The following is a 24,450-nucleotide window of genomic DNA, read 5'->3' as shown; positions in this document are numbered from 1 at the left end:
CGATGTTATAATTATTCTATTCTTCAATCTACATTATATTACAAAATCAATAAATTTCCACTCCAGTTACTGGTTTTAAATCTTATAAATAATGTATTTGACAGAAGCATTGCGGAAATTTAATAGTGTGACAGAGTAGCAAGCAGTAAATCCCCTCAAGTTTTTTATCGTAGAATTAGTTTCGTTTAATTAATAATACTCATTAAAAGTGATGGTCTCTTGATCCATTCCGAGCTGCGATTCATTAACACACTTTTTCTATGTATTAAAACACGACATGCAGTCAAATAATGGCATGCAGTCATTATTTAACTGCATATCGTGTTTAAATACATAGAAAAAGTGTGTTTATCCTCATTGTCTAGAGAATTTCAAAAGACTTATTCCTTTATTATTTACTTTAGAATTTTCCTGTAGAAATAAATCGAAGAGTAGCCTATATTGTTCATTAAGATTAGGATGAATCTATCAGGAATGCCCATTGGGTGAGGGGGGAGGCAGGGCGAAAACGCATTAGCCGCCTCAGAGGGAGTGGGGGGGGTCTCGTGGTTCAAAAAACAATAAATTCTGGGGGGTTCCAAAAAACGTCCGCAGTATTAAAAATAGCGACTGACGGCCTTTTTTTGCGAGGGTGCCTATTAATTGCGGAAGGGGTTGGTACTAAAATTTGGTATATTTAAGGGTGCGTTGATGGACATGAGGAAGGTGAGCACCCCTGGATAAATTACTGCATTCTTAATTCTTAAATCATTGAACTCAATGACCAGAGATCACAGAAATAATCTTATAATAAGTTATAAGTAAATAATATTTACTTACTTTATGCATTGACGAAAAAAAATTGAATAGAAGAAATAGAATGCAGTAACTCCAATACCTTTATATAGTTGGAATTTGACTATAATTATTTTGACGAGCCTTGACATCTTTATTGATTCGTCACTCTCCTCCCGCCCTCATTCAATCTCTCTGCTACTCAAAATCTGTTATTATATGGATAAAAAATTGAGTAGCAAGTATTTGTCATCCGATCTATTAATAGATGTTCGATTCCTGAAGGTGTAGTGATAAAGGAGGGGGAATAAAGTATAATAGAGAATGATAAAGGAGGAAGAATAGAGGATGATAAAGAAAGATGAAGCAGGGTACAAAGGAGGGAGAACTGTATCTTGAATGGATTTCAAATCATTCTTGAGTTTCCCAGCTGAGAAAGCATCGATCCTATTTGGATTTGGTGGGTGAGGGGGTTTATTACCCACCAGTGGGGGGGTGAGGGGACAGAGCCCCCTCCGTGACTGGCGGTGCGGTTCCAGAGAGTTCTCCCCACTAGGAGTCACGATAAACAGACTGACAGTGCATGGCGAGTTGATCAGTTGCAAGTGATACGTGCCCAACACAGGTGTCTGTCTCCTCATTGCAGCAAGCTTTCCCGTCTTGCAAGGACACAACTATTGTTTTCGGATTTTTTACTCATCTACTGAATTTGTATAAGGTGAGTTTATTGAAGTTAATTTATGTTCAAGGATGCATAGAAATATTATTATTTGAAAAGTTTAGTCTATGTTGATTGAAAAATAGTTGATATTCCCCAACTTATTATTTTTTTTTTTGACGGATCAATGGATAATTCTTCTTTTCCTCTTTGATATTAACGGTATCGAAGAGTGAAGGAGTGAACTATAATTAATATTAATTGATATTAACGATGAAAAAGTAATTCTATTAAATCTGTTCAATTTTACTCCATTCATTTACACACACAAGACATAATACAAATATACAAACGAATGCATGCAAAAAATTGAAATATATTAAATCAAGAACAGATACAAAAGAAAATAATTTTTCTACGGTATCATATTTTAATCAATTGTAGACAGTCTGTTATTATAAAACGTATAGTTTGATTCGTGCTAATTATATATATTAGGTATGATTGTATCACTCAGTATTACCACCTTAAAAGAAAGTCTATCATCATAGCAATTTCCATATTATCTCTCAATGTCTGGAAGCAGGCTACCGGTTGAATATGAAAGTGATTTGTCACAGTAAAAAAGAACATTTAATGTTAATTATCCCATATCTTTGATACTATAATCTGCAATATACTTTTATAGATTATTGAGAACTTCGCAAGACACAACGTAAGCTTAAATATATTGAAATAACATTGTACTTCTGAATGAGATTGATCAATTTGCAGAAGGAATACAAAAAATAGAGTTCTTATAAAAAATAATGGATCTTAGATGATAGTTCACTCCAATGTTAGCATCAACCCACTGAAGCTTGAGGTGACAACTGTTGATTAAAACACTGCATCTTTGAATAATAATTACAGAAGAAACTTTCATTGGCGAAATAGATGAATTATTCATTGTGGCTCATTGAAGACATCTATCACAGGGTCTAAAAAACTAAAACTATGAATCTAATATAAATAATATGAAACTAGTTACGCTGATGTTTGATAACATATTAGAAACAAATCACTGTCTGAAAAATATATAAGGAATAAAATTGGGCTCAGTTTAATATCAAGCACAATATATTGGTCAATAGATTTATCAAAGTTGAAAATAAACGAATTAGTTATTCAGGATAGTTAATTTATTAACTTACAAAAATTATAACTTATAGATGCTTACAGCTTTATGCCAAAACAAGTCTCATCGAAAGTTGATTAGCTACACAGACAGCAGCTAAATTAAGAAAAAAATGAGAAAAAATAACAATCAAATAATTCGGAACTATCATCATAATAGAAAATAACACAAAAATTTAATAACTGAAAAATAAAGAGAGAAAAGGTAGTAAATAAGCCTACTTTAAGAAAAAGAAAAGAAAATTAAAAACCAAAGTATTTATGGTCTACAAAATTGATTAAACATGTACAAGTTCACAATATTTTTTGCTAAAATTGCGCAAATTATTAGAGAATATATCTGGAATTGAATTTAATGATAGGCACAGGTGTAACGTTTTCTGGATTCCCGTTTTTATATTTTAGGAAATACCAACTGCAGGCATGCAGCGTAATTTTTTGTCTGGTAACTGTTTTGTCTTTTGAAAGGAAGTACCAACTAGTTTTTGAATTATTTCGTTCTAACTTACACATTTTATTTTAAACATAATCATACAGTTTATTCTATTCCACTGTCATGTTCTCATTCTATTCTAATTGATTCTTTGAATCTCAACCATATTGAGATTTATTTTTTACAATTTAATTATATTAATATAAATTTATTTTATTCGTCTAACATTTTTATTTGATTTTATTCGATTGTGGAAGATTCTCGCGGCACTCCTTATACGGTCGGGTCGCTAATTCTAGACAGTGTGAATATCAATGTATCGACTCTGCCCACTCTTACTCAGGGGGCGGACTCCAGCTATGCAAATGTGACCGGATCATATAATCAGTCTTTCTTGTCTCATACAAAATCTATGTAAAACATAGCAAGACGCTTTGAAAATTGATGAAAACAGGATAAAATACATGTATTACTAGAACTCACTTGATGGAACTAGTCTTTTTGGTATTAAACTACACCGTAGGATTATAGTAGGTAATGGGTCAATTTTCTAGTTCGTAAATTATAAACATATGAAAATGAAGAATATTCTTTGTAAAACTTGATGAATGGAGGAAGAATGAAGAATCTAAATTTTTAATAATATCATCATGAGAAAGCGACTCAATGGCCAGAGTCATATATTATTCAATCACTCACATTGGATAAGTAACGTGCTCTTTGTACTTTCGTTGGAAGAGTGACATATTCTGATCAGCTCGTCTATCCTTCTTAACTCTATTTTTACAAAAGTTCTCATTTCTTTTTTATTAAAATTAAACACTCACTTATTTTTAACTTTATTTTATTTTACTATCAACACTCCCATGTAAAATATCATATCCTATGTAAATTACTTATCATTTCAATGCTTGGGAGAGAAAAATAACGTTAACCTGGAACTAATTTTCTCAAGAATTGAGATAAAAAATAATAAATGTCTGGAAAAATGACAGTTATGTGCTTCTAAATATCTTCCCTGTGGTTTGGAACACACTTTGGCCACACCCATTATCATCAGCATCCCCTCTCATCACCCACGTACAAACTAAGCGGAGCCTACATGACGTAAGCATCGTACACGTCAAAAAATGCAAAGAAGGTCTAAAACGATATTCCAGTGGTAATATGCTTATGGAACCCACACCGAATTATCCATAATCATTAGATTCATTAACCATTCATTAGCAGAAGTCTGAACCCGATGCATTTGAAGGCCAAAATCGGTTCAGTAACAGAATCTTGTAGTTAGCACGTTGCATTACTCTTGGTACGGTACATTTTGAATATGGAGGTTATCAAGTATTATGATATAATATATCATATTATAATATATCATATTAACATATTATGTTAATGGTAATGTAGCAAAATGTAGGTGATCATGTACCTATACATACATTTTCATTTTAATAAAAACAATATAAAACTTGTAGTACCCTTTTATTAAAACATTTTAAAAGGGTAGGCTACTACATATTGTTTTTACTAATTTGAATAAAGTAGCCCATATAAGTGAAGTGTTTTAATAAATTTTCATACTCTTGTACCTTGACTAGTAAATAATATCATTCGGTAGGCCTAGGCCTACATTATATTGTGGTAAAAAATCGAATAGCCTATGCAAAGACGTTGGATAATGTTAAATATGATATTGTACTAGATGTTTATTTTCAATCCTGTTAAATAACAATTTTACAAATAGGCTATACATAAATGTGGTTTTAAATGGTTGTAATCTATAAAATCAAATTAATTTAAGGACATGCTTCATTCACTTTACAAGCTACCGGTACCGTACATGGAATACGTTTTCACGAACATGATGCAAATGTACTGATGAATGTTGGTTTGACATTTGATACAATTAATCAAGTATTGGTTGTAGGAACGAATCCTTTAATGGTAAGAAGTTCAGAACTTCATCCCTATAAGGCGTGGACAAATAAAGTGATATTTTAGGACTTCTGAAGTGACACTTAACAAACTTTTCATCTAGATTGGAACCGGTTTTGGAGGTATCATTCTGCATATAGTTATTATTCGTGTAGGAACACACATAAGATACGACTATTTGGTGCTTTCCAGTAGTTTATCATTTATGTTCATCTTAAAGCAGGTAAACAACCGTTTTAATGTACTTTTTGTCTTTTATGATGACATGGTTGCTCGTGTTAAAGGAGTTAAATGGCTTGTTAGAAGCTTTAACGTGTTATAATAAACTCTATTTTGTTAAACTAGACTTGATGATTCAATCTCAATTAAAATAGCCTTCGGTGAGCTACTAAAATTTTTCATCAAACTGATGTGAATATTTCCATAATTTTGCTTGATTTCAAGCATTGGGGCTGCTTCTATAACTTCTAAGATTGAAAAATATTAAATTGATTATCAAATAGAAAATGTAAATTATTACCTCTTTCAGTTAGGGCTATTCTTAATATTATCAATAAATGAAATATAAACTTGAAAATGACATTACTGTTGAAACATGTTGTGTGTGAGAAAACATTTTTAAAATGGGCACGTACTTAGACTTTTTATTTTATTTTTTGATAATGTAAGTTATGTATGTATTTGATTCACATCTCCTGCCTGGCTAATTCATTTATATAGAACATTGTAAAATTAACTTCAGTACGGTACCTCTAATCCACACTACTTTAAACTTTAGTCCTACATTACACCGATTACATGTTTTGTTACTGAATTACAACCATGTACACTCCTTTCAAATAAAGATCGCTGTATAGTAAAGGCCATTCTAGTACATAGTATTATTAGTCGTCCTGTAATACATTTATTCTATTCACCAATTATTATTATTAAATAACTTTACTACTACTACTACTACCAGCCATTATATGTAAATATAAACATTCATTTTTTTCTCTTTTCAGTCACGTTGTAGAACCTGGTGTAGTAACAATAATGCTATTGCTTTTATTCCATCCTAAAGTGCGTGTAAAGTATTTGTACATGCAAACGCAGCCAAGTTAGCTCAAAGATTTGCCCAATGAACCCTTTATTGATTGGTGGAAACATTCCTGGAGAATCTTGTCTCAATAAAGGGCATTGATCAAACTTTGCAGCAGTAGAGCAAGCCAAATTGAGTTGTTTTCTTTTTATATTATGTGGTTGTCAAGCTGTCAATCATTCCAAAGTTGGAGATAATCAATAATTGCAACCTGCATACATTTCTATTTGTGAGTTCGACGGAGGGATTGAAATATTGTATTGGGATTAAATTATATTGGAGTTCCAATATAAAAGGAAAAGTCATTAGATAATGTTTTATTAATTGTGCAGTATATTGTAATATGGACAGTACCGTATATATTATATTGAAGGTATTAAACACATCTCACTTGAAAAACGAGTAAGGTTACAAAATATGCTATGTATTCAATATAAGTATTAACTATGTCAGTCTTATTTGAAATTCACTACAAAACGAAAATAATTGACAGTTAAGTATGAACACTTCAGTATAAAAGAATGGAATTAAGAAATAATAATAATAATTCTAGTATTTGGAAGAGTAAACTAGAGTTTCTCTAAATTCATGATATTTATAGTGGACTAGCCGTCAGGCTCGCTTCGCTCGCCATATCCGTCTAGCCGGGGGGCTCCGCCCCCTAGACCCCCGACTGGATCGTCCGAGAATGAGATCAGCAGGCTCGCTTCGCCCGCCTGCATTTTTCATTTGAGCATTTTTATCATATGTTAGAACAATCCAGTCGGGGGACCAGACTAAACGTCTGGCTAAACGGATATGGCGAGCGAAGCGAGCCTGACGGCTAGTAATATTATATTCCCAGGATTGAAGTAGCAGTGCCCAATCAGTTTTTCCGCGATAAATGCATTTAAATCTTCAACTTGGTGCCAACCTAACAAAGTCAACTCAACTTAATGCCAACCTGACAAAATTATTAATTTAGTTGCCAGTTAACAACTGTTTCGAAGAGGTACTCTATCGTGATTATAGTTCTATAGTAACATATGATATGGAAATTTCAATTATATTTAAGAGATTGGGAGAAGAAGAATATACATGCTAAAAGACGAACTTTAAACCCTTAAAAACAACCCTTACAGTTAAAATATTGCCAAAAGATTTCTTAGTGCGCCTCTAAAGGGCCAACTGAACATACCTACCAAATTTGAACGTTTTTGGTCCGGTAGATTTTTAGTTATGCGAGTGAGTGAGTGAGTGAGTGAGTGAGTGAGTGAGTGAGTCAGTCAGTCAGTGAGTGAGTGCCATTTCGCTTTTATATATTATATATATATATATATAATATATATATATATATATATATAATATATATATATATATATATATATAGATATAGAATATAGATTATGAATGTATGTGTTATGTGTCTCTTGCTCTGTAATTTTTAGACGCATTGACATTCAGCTTAATTCCAAATAAATTTCATATTTATTCATAAGGCACACCGTCATAGTGTTTGAAAATTCTTTATGATCATAATAGTAATGTTAAAAAAGGAATAATTTCATTCTTTTTCCAGTTTGTCACCTACTGATGAACTAGAAAATTTAGAGGTAAAACACCGTCTTAAAATCAACCAATGCCATGGTATACGTTATGTGAGTATGTAGATGAAAACAAGTTAGAATTGCATTGATACGGGACTCACAAATGATGCATGGTTAGTTGAAACAGTTTTTTAAAGATAGAAAAAAGACATGATTTTTTGCAACGCATTGGATGGAAACTAGATAGCCTGATTTTAAGTTATTTTTGGCCTTCATACAAATTTTGTTTTTGTAATTAGACTTAGTCACTGAGCGGTGTAAATATTTTTTTCATACCGTATAGGCCTAGACTCTTGCAGTTATAAAATTAAACAATTACAATACAGTTTAAGGCTGTGCAAAGGCTAAAAATAAACTTTCTACTCGTGATATTTTTCAAAGTTTTTCGATTTGTATATCATCAAGCTATCAAAATGAAAAAGTTTTCTCAGGAAAACTTTTTTTTCTGATCATTACTTTTTGAGATATGAGCGCCTAAAGTTTAATTTTTTGGGACAGAACATTTCAAATTCGGTAAGAGATAAATCCATGAGATTCAGAGGATAGATTCTTCATGGTATTGTTGATGTAGTAAAACGAAAATTTTCTAAAAATATCAATTTTTAGGATAGTTATAGAATTTACTAAAAATAACCAAAAATAACTTTTATTTTTAGTAAATTGAATAACTTTTCCAAAAATTGATATTTTCAGACAATTTTTGTTTTACTAGATCAACAATACCAAGAAGAATCTATCCTCTGAATCTCATGGATTTATATCTCACCGAATTTGAAATGTTCTGTCCCAAAAATTCCAACTTCAGGCGCTCATATCTCAAAAAGTAATGATCGGAAAAAATGTTTACCTCAGAAAACTTTTTATTTTGATAGCTTGATGATATACAAATCGAAAAACTTCGAAAAATATCACGAGTAGAAAGTTTATTTTTAGCCTTTGTACAGCCTTAATATTTAATATAATTTAAAATCGTGTCATGCGTCATAAAGAACTGAATTGAGATATTCTTCTTACAGGATGTTCTTCTTCTAAAAAGGCAACAAAAGCCTAAAAATCATTACCTAAATGTTCAATGAAATGAAAGTCAATGATTGTGATGCGAATGTTTTCAATTATTTGAACTTATGATAAATAAATATTGCTCAGGAAGATGAATTAACTGAAGCATTTACAAAAAAATGCGAAATTCATCAATAGAGAATGTTGATTCTTGATAACGAATGATATATACTTTAATACTTTTTTCAACATTTTTTGTTGTTTTGTTTAGAATGGGTGGTTTCCAGCAACGACCATGGACTCCAACCAAGAGGAGAGGTCCCATAGCTGCTGAATACTCCAGTCCTGGACCAGCTTGCGTTACCCTTCCCACACTAGTTGGTAAGTTGTCATTATCTATTTATCTATTCCTATATTTTATCTACTTCAAATGAACAAAGATTTCTCAAGATTACTCTTCGTTTTCTTCATCGTTCTACATTAGTGGATTTCATTACTAACTTTTCATAATTTAACATAATTCCGATTGAATTTTGAATTTATTTTAATAATTGAAATGATCAATTGAATAGTAATGGGATATGAAGAATATCACGCAAGTATATTTATATCTTTTCAAATTGTATGAATTAAAAGGGCTACTTTCTTGTATTTATAAGCCGTTTTCTAGATCCGTTGGATACAAATAATCAAATATAAATAACCACATATAAGAATATATACAGATAGTATACAGAAATTGCTCGCTTAATATAATAGGATTTTATTCATTTGATTATTCAGCTCCTGTATCACTTTCTCTCTTTCTTTTCTACTATTTTCTCGAAAACGTATGACTGCCTATAATACAGTTTTCATTGTTTTTCAGGAACGATCTCCACTGATTCAAAAAGAGGCAGAGCTCCAGCCTTCAGTTTTGGAAGCAGGTATGCAATTTTCTTCTCATTTCATTATTCTCTATTTCTCATGATCTCTGTTTTGCAATAATTCTAATTAAAATGATTGATTTGAATAATATCAGTGATGTGATCAGTGATTTTTGTAAGACAAATCAATGTGTTCTCAAGTGAGATTGACTATGAGTCAGATTTCCTCATAAAAACCACCAAATCTTCCAATTAAACCAAAGTTTAACAAGTTGAAGTGAATCTCACTACAGCAATTTGAATGAGATTTCCAAACATTTTTCAGACCTCTTTTTTTTTGAATCTTCAACTAAATTTCATATTTTCACAGACATGGAGGTAAATTAGACACAGCGGGACCTGGACCCGGCCAATACAATGTTACTGGACTGAGTGCTAAAGGTAATTTGAGAAATTTTGTAATTTTTGATTTTTACTTTCGTAACCAAAAATAAGGACTTATTTTTCAAGATTGATAACAATAGATCCTGATTGAATCAATAACGGGATTTTTATTCAAGAGAGAATATTTGATAATTCAATGATGATAAGCCCAAAACGTGAATTTAATAGACATTTTACAGTCAGATTTAAAAAGAAAACTGGTTGTTACCTGCACTTGAAATAAGATTGACTGCACTTGTCCATCGCAAGTGTGAATGAATTATCTATTGATAAATCTATTGTAAATTTATCGATTGATCGAAAACAGTAGTCTGTAAATAGTTTTTTGAAAACCAATTCAATTAAGTTTTATTTTTGTCACATCCACATCTATTTATTACAGGTACATTTATTTCTATCTTCTTTTTATTGAAAATTGTATTATGTTGGAAATTATTGTATAGTGTGGAGGAGGCAAAATGGGTTTTTACCTGTTGTCTCCATGAATAAATAAATAAATAAATAAATTATACACTATTATACTGCAGTCCTGTACAAAATTATAATATATGTGGATGTGACAAAAATAAAACTGTGTTTTATGGAAACACAGTGTTTATGAATTGTGTGTTTATAAATGATTGTGTTTTATGAATTCCACAATATCAATTCAACAAATTTCATCGATTTAATTCACTGTATCAATTCTATTTTCTGAGCTATACTGAAAAACGTTCATAATTATATTCAAATAATGCTTGTTTAATCTTTCTATGTAATGTAATTTAGTGCTGTATTCACGAACAATTCTCAACAACATTATAAGTGAAAACCCAATGGGAATCGTTAATCAGCTACCAGTATTTTTTTTCTGAATTGAATCACCAAATGTGATTGGCCAGATTTTACTTGGGAATGTAGTTTTTGAATCAATTCTTGCTGCTCTTGAAAATCGTTTATAATCGTACCTTATTTATCCACCGTATTACGCCATTTTTGAAGAAATGCTTATACGATTCTTTAAAAAATAAAGAAATCATGAAAAATAAGAGTCAACTAAACATTTCTAACATTTCATGAATCATCTTTGTGAAAAAACGAATTTATCAACGAAATGACAACTTTAAGCTGAAATAAAAACATTCATGAAATGTTAAAAATGTTCAGTTGACTCTTTATTTTTCATGATTTCTTTATTTTTTAAAGATGAAAATCAACCAGAATTTATCAAATAAAATTAATTTGAAACACTACATTCACAAACCGATTAATGAATCAAATCAACTACAAGAATTCAATTTTGAGAAATGAGACAATTTGGAAGTAACTCATGGAAAACAGCATTCCATCGTTATTCTCGAAATTCATACCGATAGTTTGTAATATTGAGTATAGATATAAAAACTTGTAATTTTATTCTAACAAGATTGATATCTTTGGATTATCTGGAGGAATGATTTCATTTTATTTTAAATATTCAATTTGCAGGAAAGGACACCCCTCCAGCCGCCACCCTGCACTCCAGACCGAAGGAGTCCAAGTCTGAGACGACACCGGCTCCCGGTGACTACAATCCTGAAAAGTCTGAGAAAATCGTTCACGACAATTCGCCAAAGTATACTTTCGGACTGAAAACAACCGTCGAGAAGACTAGTAGCACTCCTGGTAAGTGGAGGCTATATTTTAATGAAGGGAAGAACAGTTTTGTGGTATCTACTGGAGGTCGAGCCTGGTGGCCAGATGTAATACAATAGAGAAAATATAGCCTAAGAAGATATCCCTACATTTGTTCCAATTTTCACTGTTAACTCAGGCCGATAGTCCTAGTAGTTATTTTTCGTGAAGCTATTTGACGTTGGTAATCTCTCATACTGTGCCATTCTTACACTCTCACCCGGCCAAAATAGTAAAAATCGACAATAAGTGACAGTAATCGGCTTGAGATAACAGTAAAATTTGCGACATAGACTCATTATACCATTGGATATATATTTACGCTATTGTTTCTTTATGGTATGTTTTATAGTATAATAATAGGCAGTAGTCGACAGTAATCGGCTTTAGTTAACAAAAAATTGGCTTCAGAATTTGGAGTATAAATTAGCCTATACAATGGGATATCTTCTTATGCTATCTTTTCTCTATTTTAATACGGACCCAAGGATGCTCAACTATTTCTTCATTCATATATTGAACTTCATATATTTCATATATATTAACATATATATATTTCTTCATTCATATTTGTAGAGTTCATCTCCTATTTTTTATCATGACTAAGGCTGGCCACTATAACGATATACATGACGTAATACATTTTTATGTCATCATAGCGAAAGGCTTCGAGCAAAATTTTTTGAGGTTCAGATTTTTTATCTCCGATTTTTTGTTTATTTTTTCTTCGCTGCTCTATTTGAGGTTTAATTATTTTTCTATCATAATTTGTAATTTTCGAGTGGTTTATTTATTGTTATTGATCGTTTATTTTGAGTTAGAAACATCTCACTGATGACAAAACATGCATAGCCTAGGGTACGGTACATATTGAACATGTGTTGGTGAACATGTGCATGCATGTTTATCATTCATGTCCTATCGTAAGTGGCAGTCTAATGTATTTCCATTTTAATTTGTTCTCTTCATTAGCGTGCGCGTTATGAGGGTAATAATGGGGTACAATCCCTGGTGCCCTCAAATATCTATTCTTGAAAAAATAGATTGAATTTTCATATTATATGCTCTAGTTTAGTGCAGTAGCATATTTCTTGTAAAGCTTTTTTGTATTTTGTTTTTGGCAAATAAATAAATTCAATTCATCCATTCAAATAATTACTGTGCTAAATAGTATTCACATGTTGGAGTGTTAATAAAAACGAATAAGAGAAATGCTTGGACAATCTATTAATGTAGGCGAATAGTGTTAATAATAGGTACCGTAATAAATTTGAAACCACAAAAGTTATGGAATAATCATGATAGTTTTGTTCTTTGTGATGTTGTGGTACTTTTCCATAAGGGAAAATAATGATAAAGCTGGTGAAGCCACGAAACCAGGTTCAATTTATTCTGTTTATACAGGAACTGTTGTTCCTTTTCCAATCATTCATAATTGAGAATGATATTGTATGTATCAATGTATAAATAAATGAATAAAACATGGATTACATAATAATAAAAGTGGTTGACAATTTCAATTTGTGTTTTTCAGAATAAAACTGACTTTTTGTGATCGTTTTCCAGCCCCCAACGTGTACAACATCCCTGCAGCCCTTGGCAACACAAAGGAGGGCAACAAGCGGGCCGCACCCGCGTTCAGCATCTCAGGCCGGCAGAAGGAGTTCATAGATGACCGCGTCAACACCCCGGGGCCGGGTGCTTACAACAGCATCAGTGCCGACAGCATCAAGGCCAAGTCACCCGCCTACTCGGTCAGCTCACGCTACACTGTGCCATCCGACCACTCCACCAAGCCGGGGCCCGGTGCTTATTCGCCTGAGAAGGTTCGTGCAGACATTCTTCATTGCTTATTTTCACAAATAACATAAATTTAACTCTATATTTGCATTTTAAAAGAATTCCATCATAATATAGAAAGGATCTTCAATCAGCCACATGCTCAGTATTATAGAAGAAATACTGAAATGGAATAAAAATCAAGGACCGGTCTTAGTGCCGGTTGCACAAAAGCCAGTTAAATTTTAACCGTTATTAATTCCACGAGAACCAATCAGAGAAGCCGTCTTTTTAAAAAAAGCCGTCTCTTATAGGATCTCGTGAAATTAATCAAAGTTGAAATTTAACCGGCTTTTGTGCAACCGAGCCTTGATATTTTAATTCATAACAAGTTTTGACTCGTCATTGAGTCGACGGAATGAGTCGAAACATGTTATTAAATAACATTGTGAATAACACTATTTGTAAATAACGACCGCTATCATTTGGCAACTTTATCAGTGGACCACAATAATTTTTGGGTTTCTTCACACAATAAAGAAAAAATTCGCAACCCCAAAGAAATAACAGATTTTAAAGTAGAGCTCTTAAAAGAGCTGGTTCTGGTCCCAGGGTAAAGTATTATTTCTTTGGGGTTGCAATTTTATTTTTTTGCTATTGAAATGCACTATAGCTGTGCTCCTGATATAACACAGTGCTAGGAACATGTCTATTGCATATGTCCAACTATGGTACACATGGTCCATGGAAAAACCTTACTGTGTGTGTACTATATTGGTACATATGGTCGTTAAAAAAAGTGTTCTTGATGACTTTTATTCCATTTCAATAATTATTGTTATTGTATATAGTAGCCCCGTGAAGGAAGAGTGAATATAGAAGGAATACAATATTGTTGTATTTACAAATGCAGTCATCATTATAAGCAAACAATAGAAGTACGGTATTCGTAAACCTTGTTACAGATATTACCGTGTGTCTATGAGTTATTTCATTAATTCACACTACCGGTACTGTAGGCCTATATAGTACTGAAAACTAAACATTTTCTTGATGGTGTTTATTGTGTTATTAGATGTCCTCAATAAAAGCAATTGCAAGTAATTTATTTAGAGAGCATGCAGGTATAGTTGAAAATTTACAAATTCAGGAGTTGACCATTTTTACCTAATAAGTATAATTCAATAAAAGTGGACTTATTTCAGTAATCTAACTTTGCATTACCGTACTCATAGTAACACCAAATCGATCGATTACTTGAGAGTTAATCACGAGGAGGATTATAATAATATTGATGACACCCGAACTGGAACATAAAATATATTAAATAAACTATTGATACCGTACCGTAGTATTAACAAGCTAACTAAATTTCACCAACTTTCTCATGAGTGCGGAATAACAAAGTGTGTGTTATCCCACACTGTATTATAACACACTGATCAATTTTGATACTAAGTAAGTTTATCGCTACAAAAATATTTGTTTCAAAGCACATTTCTCCTATAACTTGATAGTAGGGATGTAATTTATTAAACAAACGGATACAAACTGATCAGTCCAGGCTACCATCCTCTGAAAATTATTATAGAAAGCGAAGAAAGTTGTGTAGAAGTTGAAACATTTTATTTGATTTCACGAATAGTATCAGTGTTTCCTTTTGCAGTATTGGTAACCTGATCATGTGAATAAAGCAGTTCACTCTGTACAATTTGTAAGTAGTATCGACGATGTAATTGAAAAATAAGCTTATTAACAGAACTGCGGATTATATAAAAATACTGTATATTGGATTCAGAAATCATCTATTAGGCTTACCTTCTCGCTGAATAACAACTCTATGAGGTAGATGCTATATTATCTTGAGCTTGTTACTTTTTAGAATATTTTCAAGCAATTAAAATATTATTTTTTGATTCTATTCTTAAATAATAATTTTATGTGATTAGGGCCAAATAACGATTTTTCGCTGATAGTGAGTTTTTTTTTTAATTGGAATTGAAACCAGTTGGGTGTTGATGATGTTTTTGAATTTCAATTAGACCAAAAACATAAGCAGATAATAAACTAATAACTTGTTCAAGATCCAAGCTCTGATCGACTTTATTAGAGTAATATATTATTAGTGTTTAATAGTTCAATTTTATTTGCCGAAATAAGTCAATATAAGGTTGAGTTTTCCTCCTATGTGCTATAGTGGTGTGAGTATTGGAAGGTCCTTATGGATAGATGTGGAAAAGTGGAAATACCTACTCTAATGTACGTGCCAAATCAGATGGAATCAAATCTAACCATTCTCCATGATTGTCTATGTTGTCAATATTTGAAATCGTAGGAGTCGCCTTCAGGGTAGCTGAGGGCATATTACTTTCAAAATATCGATCGATAGCTATAATTTCCTCAACATTCAACTTGATCCAGAAAATTTGGTATTGTCAACAATTTGTAACACAACCCGCTGCGTTGTATACTCTCATGTAATAAATAACTTCATCAATCCTGATAGTGTTCTAGAACAAAATTTGAAAAATTTCTCCAATAGAATAGTAAGGTTTTAAAAGGTAATTGTAGATATGTTGCACCAGTGCATTTACTTTCGGAGAAAAAACATTATCCATTGCCGTGCTACCTTTTGCTTATACTACCTTATGCTTTATTCTTTTAAAAACTATCACAAATATCAATTTTAATCAAATTAGACAAATTTACACCCTTTTGGTGTGAACGTTCAAAAATGTGAAGTGTTTTATTATTCAGCAAATGTTTCAAAAATATTTACATTACCATCAGAAACAATGTGAATTTCTTATTTTCTTTGTTTATCTTTTTCTCTTCCTCTCTCTTTTCCTATCTTCCTCTCCCATTCATCCCTTTTGCTCCTCTTTACCCTTCATTCCTTACTTTTATACCCTCTACCAGCCTATTACATGAGAGACCATAGTTGGCTAGGTATTTTCCTCCTTTCTTTCTATTCAGCACACTCCACCATGAAGGCTGTTTTTTGTATTATAATTTTATAAGATAAGATAAGAAGTTGAATTTTGTTTTCTTTTATATATTTTGGGTTGAATTGAATAGAATTATTGATTCTATTATAGTCATAAGTAGATAGGCTACTCTGCAAATATAACACATTAAACATCACATATAAACACACACTATAAGCAAACTAGCTCAAAACTCTTAACTTTTAGGAAAACTTATCCATTTCTTGGCCACTTATACTTCTGTAGAAAATCCTGTAAATCTCACAGTAAAAAATCTTAAAACAAACAATAAACGTTTCGTGTGAGCGACATTCTTCTATCTGATAGTATGTGATTTTTACTGATAAAATTCTTCAAACTATCTTATATTTTCTCATGATGAATAATAAATAATAAATTATCATAAAAATACATATCGATCTCATTTCAATTTCTTATTGTCAATTTTTCATATATTTTTTCAGGTCCAGATTGACATCCCCCAGGCTCACACATTTGGAATCAGACATTCGGATTTTCGCGCTAATATGAGCAGATACGTCTACTGAACTGATCAAGTAGTCAGCAAATAGCTTGGCAGCAGTCAAGTTCAGATGTAGCGCATCCACCCACTCCCTGCACGCTGCCAAGTTATATGAATCGTACTGTCTATCTCAACTGTAAATCATTCAACGAATTTGAAAATTGAGATCTTCCATCTGTCATTCTAAATTTTATATTGTTGCTTTTTATACTAAATTTGGCCGATATAGCCTACTGTCCTGTCACAGGACAGGACTCTTGTGTAGCACTGTTCAAATTTGTTCACAAAAGTAACCCTAAATACTGATTAATAAATTTGCACTGTAAGAAATTGACTATGTAGGAAAGGTGAATATGGAAAGAATACATTGTAATAGAAGAAAAATTTCACAAATTTTACAAATAAGAGATTGAGTAGCCCTGAATACATACATACGTTTTCAGAAATTATGCAAGTATAAAATTTACAAATTAACTTACTGTTTATTATTCTGCAAAAAATTAAGATATTATTGAAGTTATCAATTATCTATCGCTTGACTCTCATTATTTTGAATTTACAAATCAATTATTATTCTTAGACATTTTAGAATACTATCAACTGTGCCTTCTGTCTAGAGAGTTTGTAATTTGTTCATTAACTTATATGCTGAAATGATTCATCAATATCATTCCTAAAGTTTCATTCACTACCTTGAGGCTGTAGGTCAATGTTCCATAAATTGTTTGGATAATTCCATATATTTGAACTTGATTTCTTGCAATTAAAAACGGTTTGTTAGGCTACACGTGTTTTAGTTTTAATTAAACTCCATTCAAAATTATAAATGTTCATTCTGAATATTAATTTGGAAAGTAAATTTATAAATTTTGTTGAAATTCATTGTTATCATATGTTTGAAAAATTTAATTACGTTATTTATTGAATATTGTAAGTGTTTTATTGTATTTTAAGTGTTGAATTCTCATTTGGAATGTTGTATGTCGTATCTGTTAATATTACTGATTTCTATGACTTATAGTATATCCTAAATTTCGATTTCAATTTGATGAATTTCATTCTAATATTATTGTTCAATGGTTCCTTAGTATAAGTTGACTAACAATAATGCTTCAATCGTAAACATCTTCAATTGATTGATTTACGTCAATATAAGTCTTTCAAATCTCTATGACTGGCTTGCTAGGAACTCTACTTCATTTATTTTATTTTATTGAAGTATTTTAGCACATGCTTTTACTAACTCATATGTGTAAGAAAATTGCAAGAAATCTACTTAGTAAGTTAACTGATGCCGATTGTAACTGTTAAATTTTTAAATAAAGCTTTTTAAATATGTTTTCAGCTTTTTATTGCCAACAAATACAAATCTACCAAGTTTTCACTATAACTGTAGTATCTTGGCGCCAAATTTGGGTACAACATTTCTCTATTGTGCAAATCTCAATAAAATCTGAGATACTCTTTATTCTACTTCAAAAATATCATGTCTATGAATTTTAAGAATTCTGAACAGATGTTTGGATTTCGGATTTGGTTGATCTTGGTACCAAATGATGCATCTTGAAGAGACAAACTCAGGCATATGATAAAATTGGAAATACAGACATAGGTTCAAGAAATATGAAAAATTTTGTAAAAATATATGGCTGAAAATTGGCATATTTATGCTCCTCAATGCTAGGAACAAAAGTCTGCAATCAGATTTACAAAATTCGCTACCGTTCATGATATAATATGTTCATTTGAATATTTTCAAATTTCATGTTTGCAGCTCCATAACTCACCACTCTAGGGGTGCCAGATTTGGTATTGGCATTTTTCAGGCCAAGCTCTATCTTTGGTGCAAATTTCAGCCAAATAATGTGGGTTACTTTTAGTTTTGCATAAAGTCGCATCAAATTGAAAGTATCTTTTCAAAAAGTTGGTGTTTCCCCGCAAATTTAAGGTGTTTTCTACAATGTTTCTCCAACCTTTATGTTCATCCTCTCTGCTTGTGAACAGGGTGTCCCACGAAATGAGTGACAGCCGAAGGCCATAGATTCTACATGAAATTTGCAACAAACAATGTCCAGTAAAATTTTCTTATATCGACCTTAGTTTTCGAGATATATAGATCTTTCGACATTTTTGAAAGACGTCAATAACTAGAAAGCTATCAGCAAAAATCTAATTCTAAGCATATCATTGGTTGGAAAGAGGAAGATATTTCCAATAAGATTCATATATTTTGTTCCTTACATTGGTGTTTTTGAACTTTTTATGAGTTAAGGAAAGTATATTCAAGTTCAAAGCCAAAATACAAACAATTTTTACGCTCATAAAAAGTTAAAAAACGTCAATCAATGATTTTGACTGATATTTTTCTAGTTATTGACGTTTTTCAAAAATATCGGAAAGTCTATATATTTCGAAATTAAGGTCGATATAAGAACATTTTACTGGACATTGTTGCAAATTTCATAAAATAAAATATATACAGAATGTTCCACTAAAGGTATAACAGCCGACCATAGACCATACATTCTACATTCCATACATAGAATGTATGGTTTATGGTCGGCTGTTATACCTTTAGTGGGACATCCTGTATATATTTTATTGTTTACTCCACACACCACTACTTTTATTAGAATCCACATAGATAGGTAATCAAATCAACTGACAAAAGATTTTATAATAAAATTCCGATTTTTTATTAACGATGCCTTAAATCTTTAATTGAACAGAAAATCACCGACATTTGATCGAATGGAATAGTATTACAATCAAACAGTCGTCATTCATCCTCTAAAATCTAGAATATTATGATCTCACACTTGTTTCCACAATACTGTATGCATCAAGCAGATAATAAAATCAATTTCAAGCATTCAAATATAAATGTAAATATATCGATGGTTCTCTGCATAGAAATCTTTAAATATAGGTTACATTCTACTCTTGACTTTACATTACAATATCTCTATTTATACATCAACATAATCACGCTTCATTTTCGTCATACTACCAATTAATAAGAAATAGCAAAGGCACTTGTTCTATACAATAATGTCAGAACGGAAATATTTGTTTTCGGACATTACAACTCTTTTTATACAATTTTAATTAAGGAAACACCATCTCAATTCAGTTGCACATAGGAAAATAATAAATTCAATCAACTGGATAAAATTAAATTGCAAGAGAATAAAATGTATTTTTAAATTAATAGATCCTAATAAGTGATGAAAAATTCGGAAGAATTACAAATAGGATAGACGATTCAATAAAATAATGCCCCAATTTAATAAATGTATTGGAATACTACATAATTATTCAAGTAGAATAAACTTAATCGCAATTATCCATGATATTATCAAAAACAGTGGAGTGTTATCAACAGATAGATAAATTATGATGAATTAAATTATAAACAAAATGATTAAAAGAATGTGGAAATTAAGAATAATAAGTGAAGCTTACTATTGTAAGTCGTGAATACCAAGAACAATATTGCCAGGGAATGATGAGTTGAGAGTGTCTACTTCGTAGTATAAATGTAAATTATTGTAAAATAAGATTTACTTTGCTCAAACGAAATTGGACCCTTCGAATACTACAAAATTTACAATATTCGCCAACCATAATATTGTAAAGGATAAAATTGCAAAGAGGATTAAATAGATTATTATTATTATTAAACGAAAATCCAAATTAAAGGATTAAAGAAGTTTGATAATAAAGTGAAGGCTACTAACTAGCATTGGGAGAATGTTTTCTAAAATAGCTGTCAAAACCCAATTTATATATTTCTCAAAATTGTAAACCTTTTTTCTCATAAAAATAACTGGAAAATCAGTAACAAGAAGAAAATGAGCAACAAGGAGTGCAGTTCTAAGAGTGCCTGCATAACAGCAAGGTGCCTTAAAAAACAGAGAATCAACAACAAAGAGTGTGGTTCCAAGAGTGCCAGCATTACAGCAAGGAGTCATTAAAAAAAAAGAAATCAGAAACTACAAGGGAGTCAACAACAAAGAGAGCCAGCATCTCAGCAAGGAGCCATAAAAAAACGGAAAACCAGAAACTTTAAGGAAATCAGCAACAAAGAGTGCAGTTCCAAAAGTGCAAGCATCACAGCAAGGAGCCATGAAAACAGGAAATTCAGACTAACTAGCAGAATTCATATGTAGTAACTGATTTTCCGGGTTTTTATGGCTCTTTGTTGTGGCTCAGAGTGCCAGTTGACACTTGTACCAGTTGACATAATCAGAGTTGATATTCCAGGGCTAAACTACTTTAATGCGCTGGAAATGAGAAAAATCCCTGTTTTTGATTTCTGTAGAGCACAAAATGTTAATACAAACGTTATAAGCCACAAAATTCTATTTACATTAGTACAAATTTTCATAATTTCAAAACTATCTAAATGGTCGAAATAGCTTGCAACTTGTTGCAAACCGTTTTAGCACAAATTGATAAGTTAATAATTTACTCTTAGACAGACATTTTCTCTATACTAAAATAGTAAAAATTGAAATAAAATGCAGGAACAGACCTTAATTGTTACTAACAGACTTCAAACCTTATCTTGATGTTATCCTCATTATTAACTTTAAGTTATTGAGACCAGATATCTTTCACAAACTACAGATTGTTTTCAAGAGACCTGAATTTTGTATTCAAATTCATCTCGGTTTTATAAATTTTTCAGCCTGTCTGGTCATCATTTTGGTTTTTTTTACAGTAGCTATTTTTCAAACTACAAATTCATCTTCAAAATATTATCAATTTGTTCATCAGATTCCCTGCTTACAATCCCTGCTTACTGTTTTGAATCATTTAAAGTTAAAGCTACAATCAAAATAAAACCAACTTTTTCATCATATCTGTTCCTACTTTTCCACACAATGTCTACTTTTAAAAAGTTACATCATCCTCAAAAGTTTACAGTCACTTTTTTCAAAGTATAGTCACATCAAATATGAATCATTCTAGCTACAATCAAGAACAAACGAACTCAAATCATAAATCCTTGCTTTCTAACGAATAGTTTCTACCGTTATCACCATCAAAGTAACACAGTTTATGTCATCATTATATATGTTGTCCACACGTTTTCACATTTATAAAAAGTAAAGTCACCTTCAAAAGTATGGAGTCACTTTCCTTGAAGGAATAGTCACCATGAAAACATTACAAATTGTGTCATCACCACATATGTCCCACAAGTTTTTTAAATAATGTGTGTTTCTTAAAAGTAAAGTCACTCTGAAATCACAGTTAGCTGCAGTCTGTTACGCACACTCGGCCACCAACATAGTCACTAACAGCACTTGTATGATCCACCCTCAAACTTCTGTCCCATCTTCACCCTCGTCCTCATAGAGGGGTCCGTTGCGTTTCACGGGCTTGGGGGGCACCTTGGGGGGTATTTTGGGGCGGAGGGGTGTCGCCTGGTTGCTGCTTAATGTCTCAACAGAACTGGTTCTTGCTGGGAGACCTCCTGGTAAAGTCATACCTCCTAAGGCGCCTGGTATCGACATACCAGGAGGACTAACTAGTCCACCGTCTGGATCGACACGTGGCGTGGAGGTGAGCATAGGAGGTAGAGAGCTCTTGCGTGATGGTAGCGTGTGACAGTGTGCATGGGAGCTCCTCGATCGCGGCAATGAGTCGACCTTGTTGAGTGAGAGCACACTGGAGCCATCAGCTGTGGTGCGCGGACCAAGGTTGTCATAGGCCGGTGCTCCCAGCCCCACCTTCTCCTCCAGCAGGGTGGGGGTGGGGGCGCTCGACCAGCTGGGAACGCGCGGTCGGCGGGGGATTGTCACATACCTGCAACATTTGACAATTCATTTATTTTATACACTGGACATCTCACATACATAAATATACTCCATTAGAAGCCTCTTTTAAGATTATAAATAGAATAGAATGATGATTTTTTAAAATTGAATCTAAAAGCGAGGAAGCTCCAATATCTGGGACATATAATGAGAAATGGAAGCAGATACGAGCTACTCCAACTTGTATTGCAGGGCAAGGTAGAAAGTAAAAGAGGTCCTGGAAGAAGGAGAATATTGTGGCTTAGGAACCTGAGGACATGGTATGGAATGAGGACAGGACAGCTGTTCAGGGCGGCAGTCAACAGGGTCATCATAGCCACAAGAGTTGCCAACATCTGGAACGGATAGGAACCAAAAGAAGAAGAAGATAGTTGAAAGTACACAAAATAATATATAACAAAAATGGATTGGACATAACTTTGGCAAAATATGATGTGATCTCGTGCTTGTCAAGTTTCATTCAATCTATTCGAATTTATAAGGACGGCAAAAAATCGTACGTCCAAAAATCAATGTGTGTTAAAATCAATCTCTTAAGCCAGTTACACACACATTGATTTTTGGACGTACGATTTTTTGCCGTCCTTATAAATTCGAATAGATTGAATGAAACTTGACAAGCACGAGATCACATCATATTTTGCCAAAGTTATGTCAATTAAAATCACAGAAGATGAAGAAGCATGATTTTTGGTCAATATTTTAATGAAGTAATGAAGTAAAGCTGTCAAAGAAAGGTTATGTTATGTTAGGTCATGTCAGAGGCCCTGAAGTTGATCAGTTGCGACCTGAAAACTCTGACACCAGACTGAGCCAGCCAGGTCACTCGATATTATTATCGAAGATTATCTTGAGTCAATCATGATTCAAACCTTGATTCAAGTAATGGAATCTTTAAATCGAACAAATTTATTGTTATACAAGATTGGAAAATTGCAAGTGAGACATATTTGACTTTGCTAGACATAATTCGCTATTGTTTATTTTATTGTTATGGTGACGACTGTAAAACATACTCAGTTATGTACATGCAAAAATTTAAGGATATTATTATTATTTGGTAAAATTGATTAAAAACATTTTGTCAAGATTTATTTTTTTATAAATTAGAATACAAATCAACACTATTCACTCTTGTAGAATTGCTGTAAGTTTTTATATCAAAGCGGATTTTTTTTCTGGAGATGGTGTCCACGTAAATGACTTGTGCATTGGTAGGTAATGGGAGAGATTATCATTAGTGATTAATAGGTGGGTTAGGGATTAAAATTATGCATTATCAATTTAATAATACAGAAATATAGGAATGACTAGAGAAGTAACAGAAACAAGGATGAAGAATAATACAATTTCTGAGAAGTTTTGTGGAGAATTGAAGAAAAATTACAACACTTAGTTTTTTACTACTCCACTTATTCATTAAAATTGGTGGGAAAACATTTTTCTAGAAAGCTTGTTGTATCTCTCCGAATTATTGCCATGATTTGTCAATTATTACTTAATCAAATTATGATCATTACGGTAATTTCAAACAAGATAAACAACGCATAATTTGAAAATATTCTAGAAAAAGACTCCTCATACCTATCCTACAATTGACAGAATGGGGATAGGCCATAGGCCTCAGAAACCGGATCAATTTAATCAACTCACAAATTAGCTCGTGTGCCACCCATTCACATGCAAACACAATTGCAAATAGCCATCGCACACTTATAGTTGACAAAC

At 32.2% G+C, this 24,450-nt stretch overlaps 2 protein-coding genes across 5 annotated transcripts in view; one reads left to right on the top strand and one right to left on the bottom strand.

Annotated features, from left to right (window-relative positions):
• Window positions 1-1,183: 1,183 nt before the first annotated feature.
• LOC111063780 (outer dense fiber protein 3) lies at window positions 1,184-18,233 on the top strand. Of its 3 annotated transcripts, XM_039439086.1 has the most exons (8): window positions 1,231-1,492; window positions 8,914-9,023; window positions 9,511-9,568; window positions 9,879-9,949; window positions 11,420-11,596; window positions 13,172-13,431; window positions 15,051-15,098; window positions 16,836-18,233. In XM_039439086.1, exons 2-7 carry the CDS (start codon window positions 8,915-8,917, stop codon window positions 15,057-15,059), a joined length of 684 nt encoding a protein of 227 aa, XP_039295020.1. In that variant the 5' UTR covers window positions 1,231-1,492; window position 8,914; the 3' UTR covers window positions 15,060-15,098; window positions 16,836-18,233. The 3 variants fall into 3 exon arrangements, with proteins under 3 accessions (XP_039295017.1, XP_039295020.1, XP_039295019.1); XM_039439083.1 differs by lacking the exon at window positions 15,051-15,098 and having other exon boundaries at window positions 1,184-1,492; XM_039439085.1 differs by lacking the exons at window positions 1,231-1,492; window positions 15,051-15,098 and adding an exon at window positions 5,181-5,199.
• Window positions 18,234-19,566: 1,333 nt separating this feature from the next.
• Window positions 19,567-24,450, bottom strand: part of LOC111055699 (leucine-rich repeat-containing protein 24) — a 293,212-nt gene continuing 288,328 nt past the window's right edge. For both annotated transcript variants that reach the window (XM_039439081.1, XM_039439082.1), the window contains one exon: window positions 19,567-22,711. In XM_039439081.1, the coding sequence (XP_039295015.1) occupies window positions 22,225-22,711 (487 nt within the window). In that variant the 3' untranslated portion in view covers window positions 19,567-22,224. The remainder of the gene's footprint in view (window positions 22,712-24,450) is intronic.

The sequence above is a fragment of the Nilaparvata lugens genome, chromosome 12 (assembly GCF_014356525.2).
Source record: "Nilaparvata lugens isolate BPH chromosome 12, ASM1435652v1, whole genome shotgun sequence".
NCBI lineage: Eukaryota > Metazoa > Arthropoda > Insecta > Hemiptera > Delphacidae > Nilaparvata > Nilaparvata lugens.
Note: the sequence above shows the minus strand (reverse complement) of the source record. Positions and strands in the feature narration are given on the sequence as shown.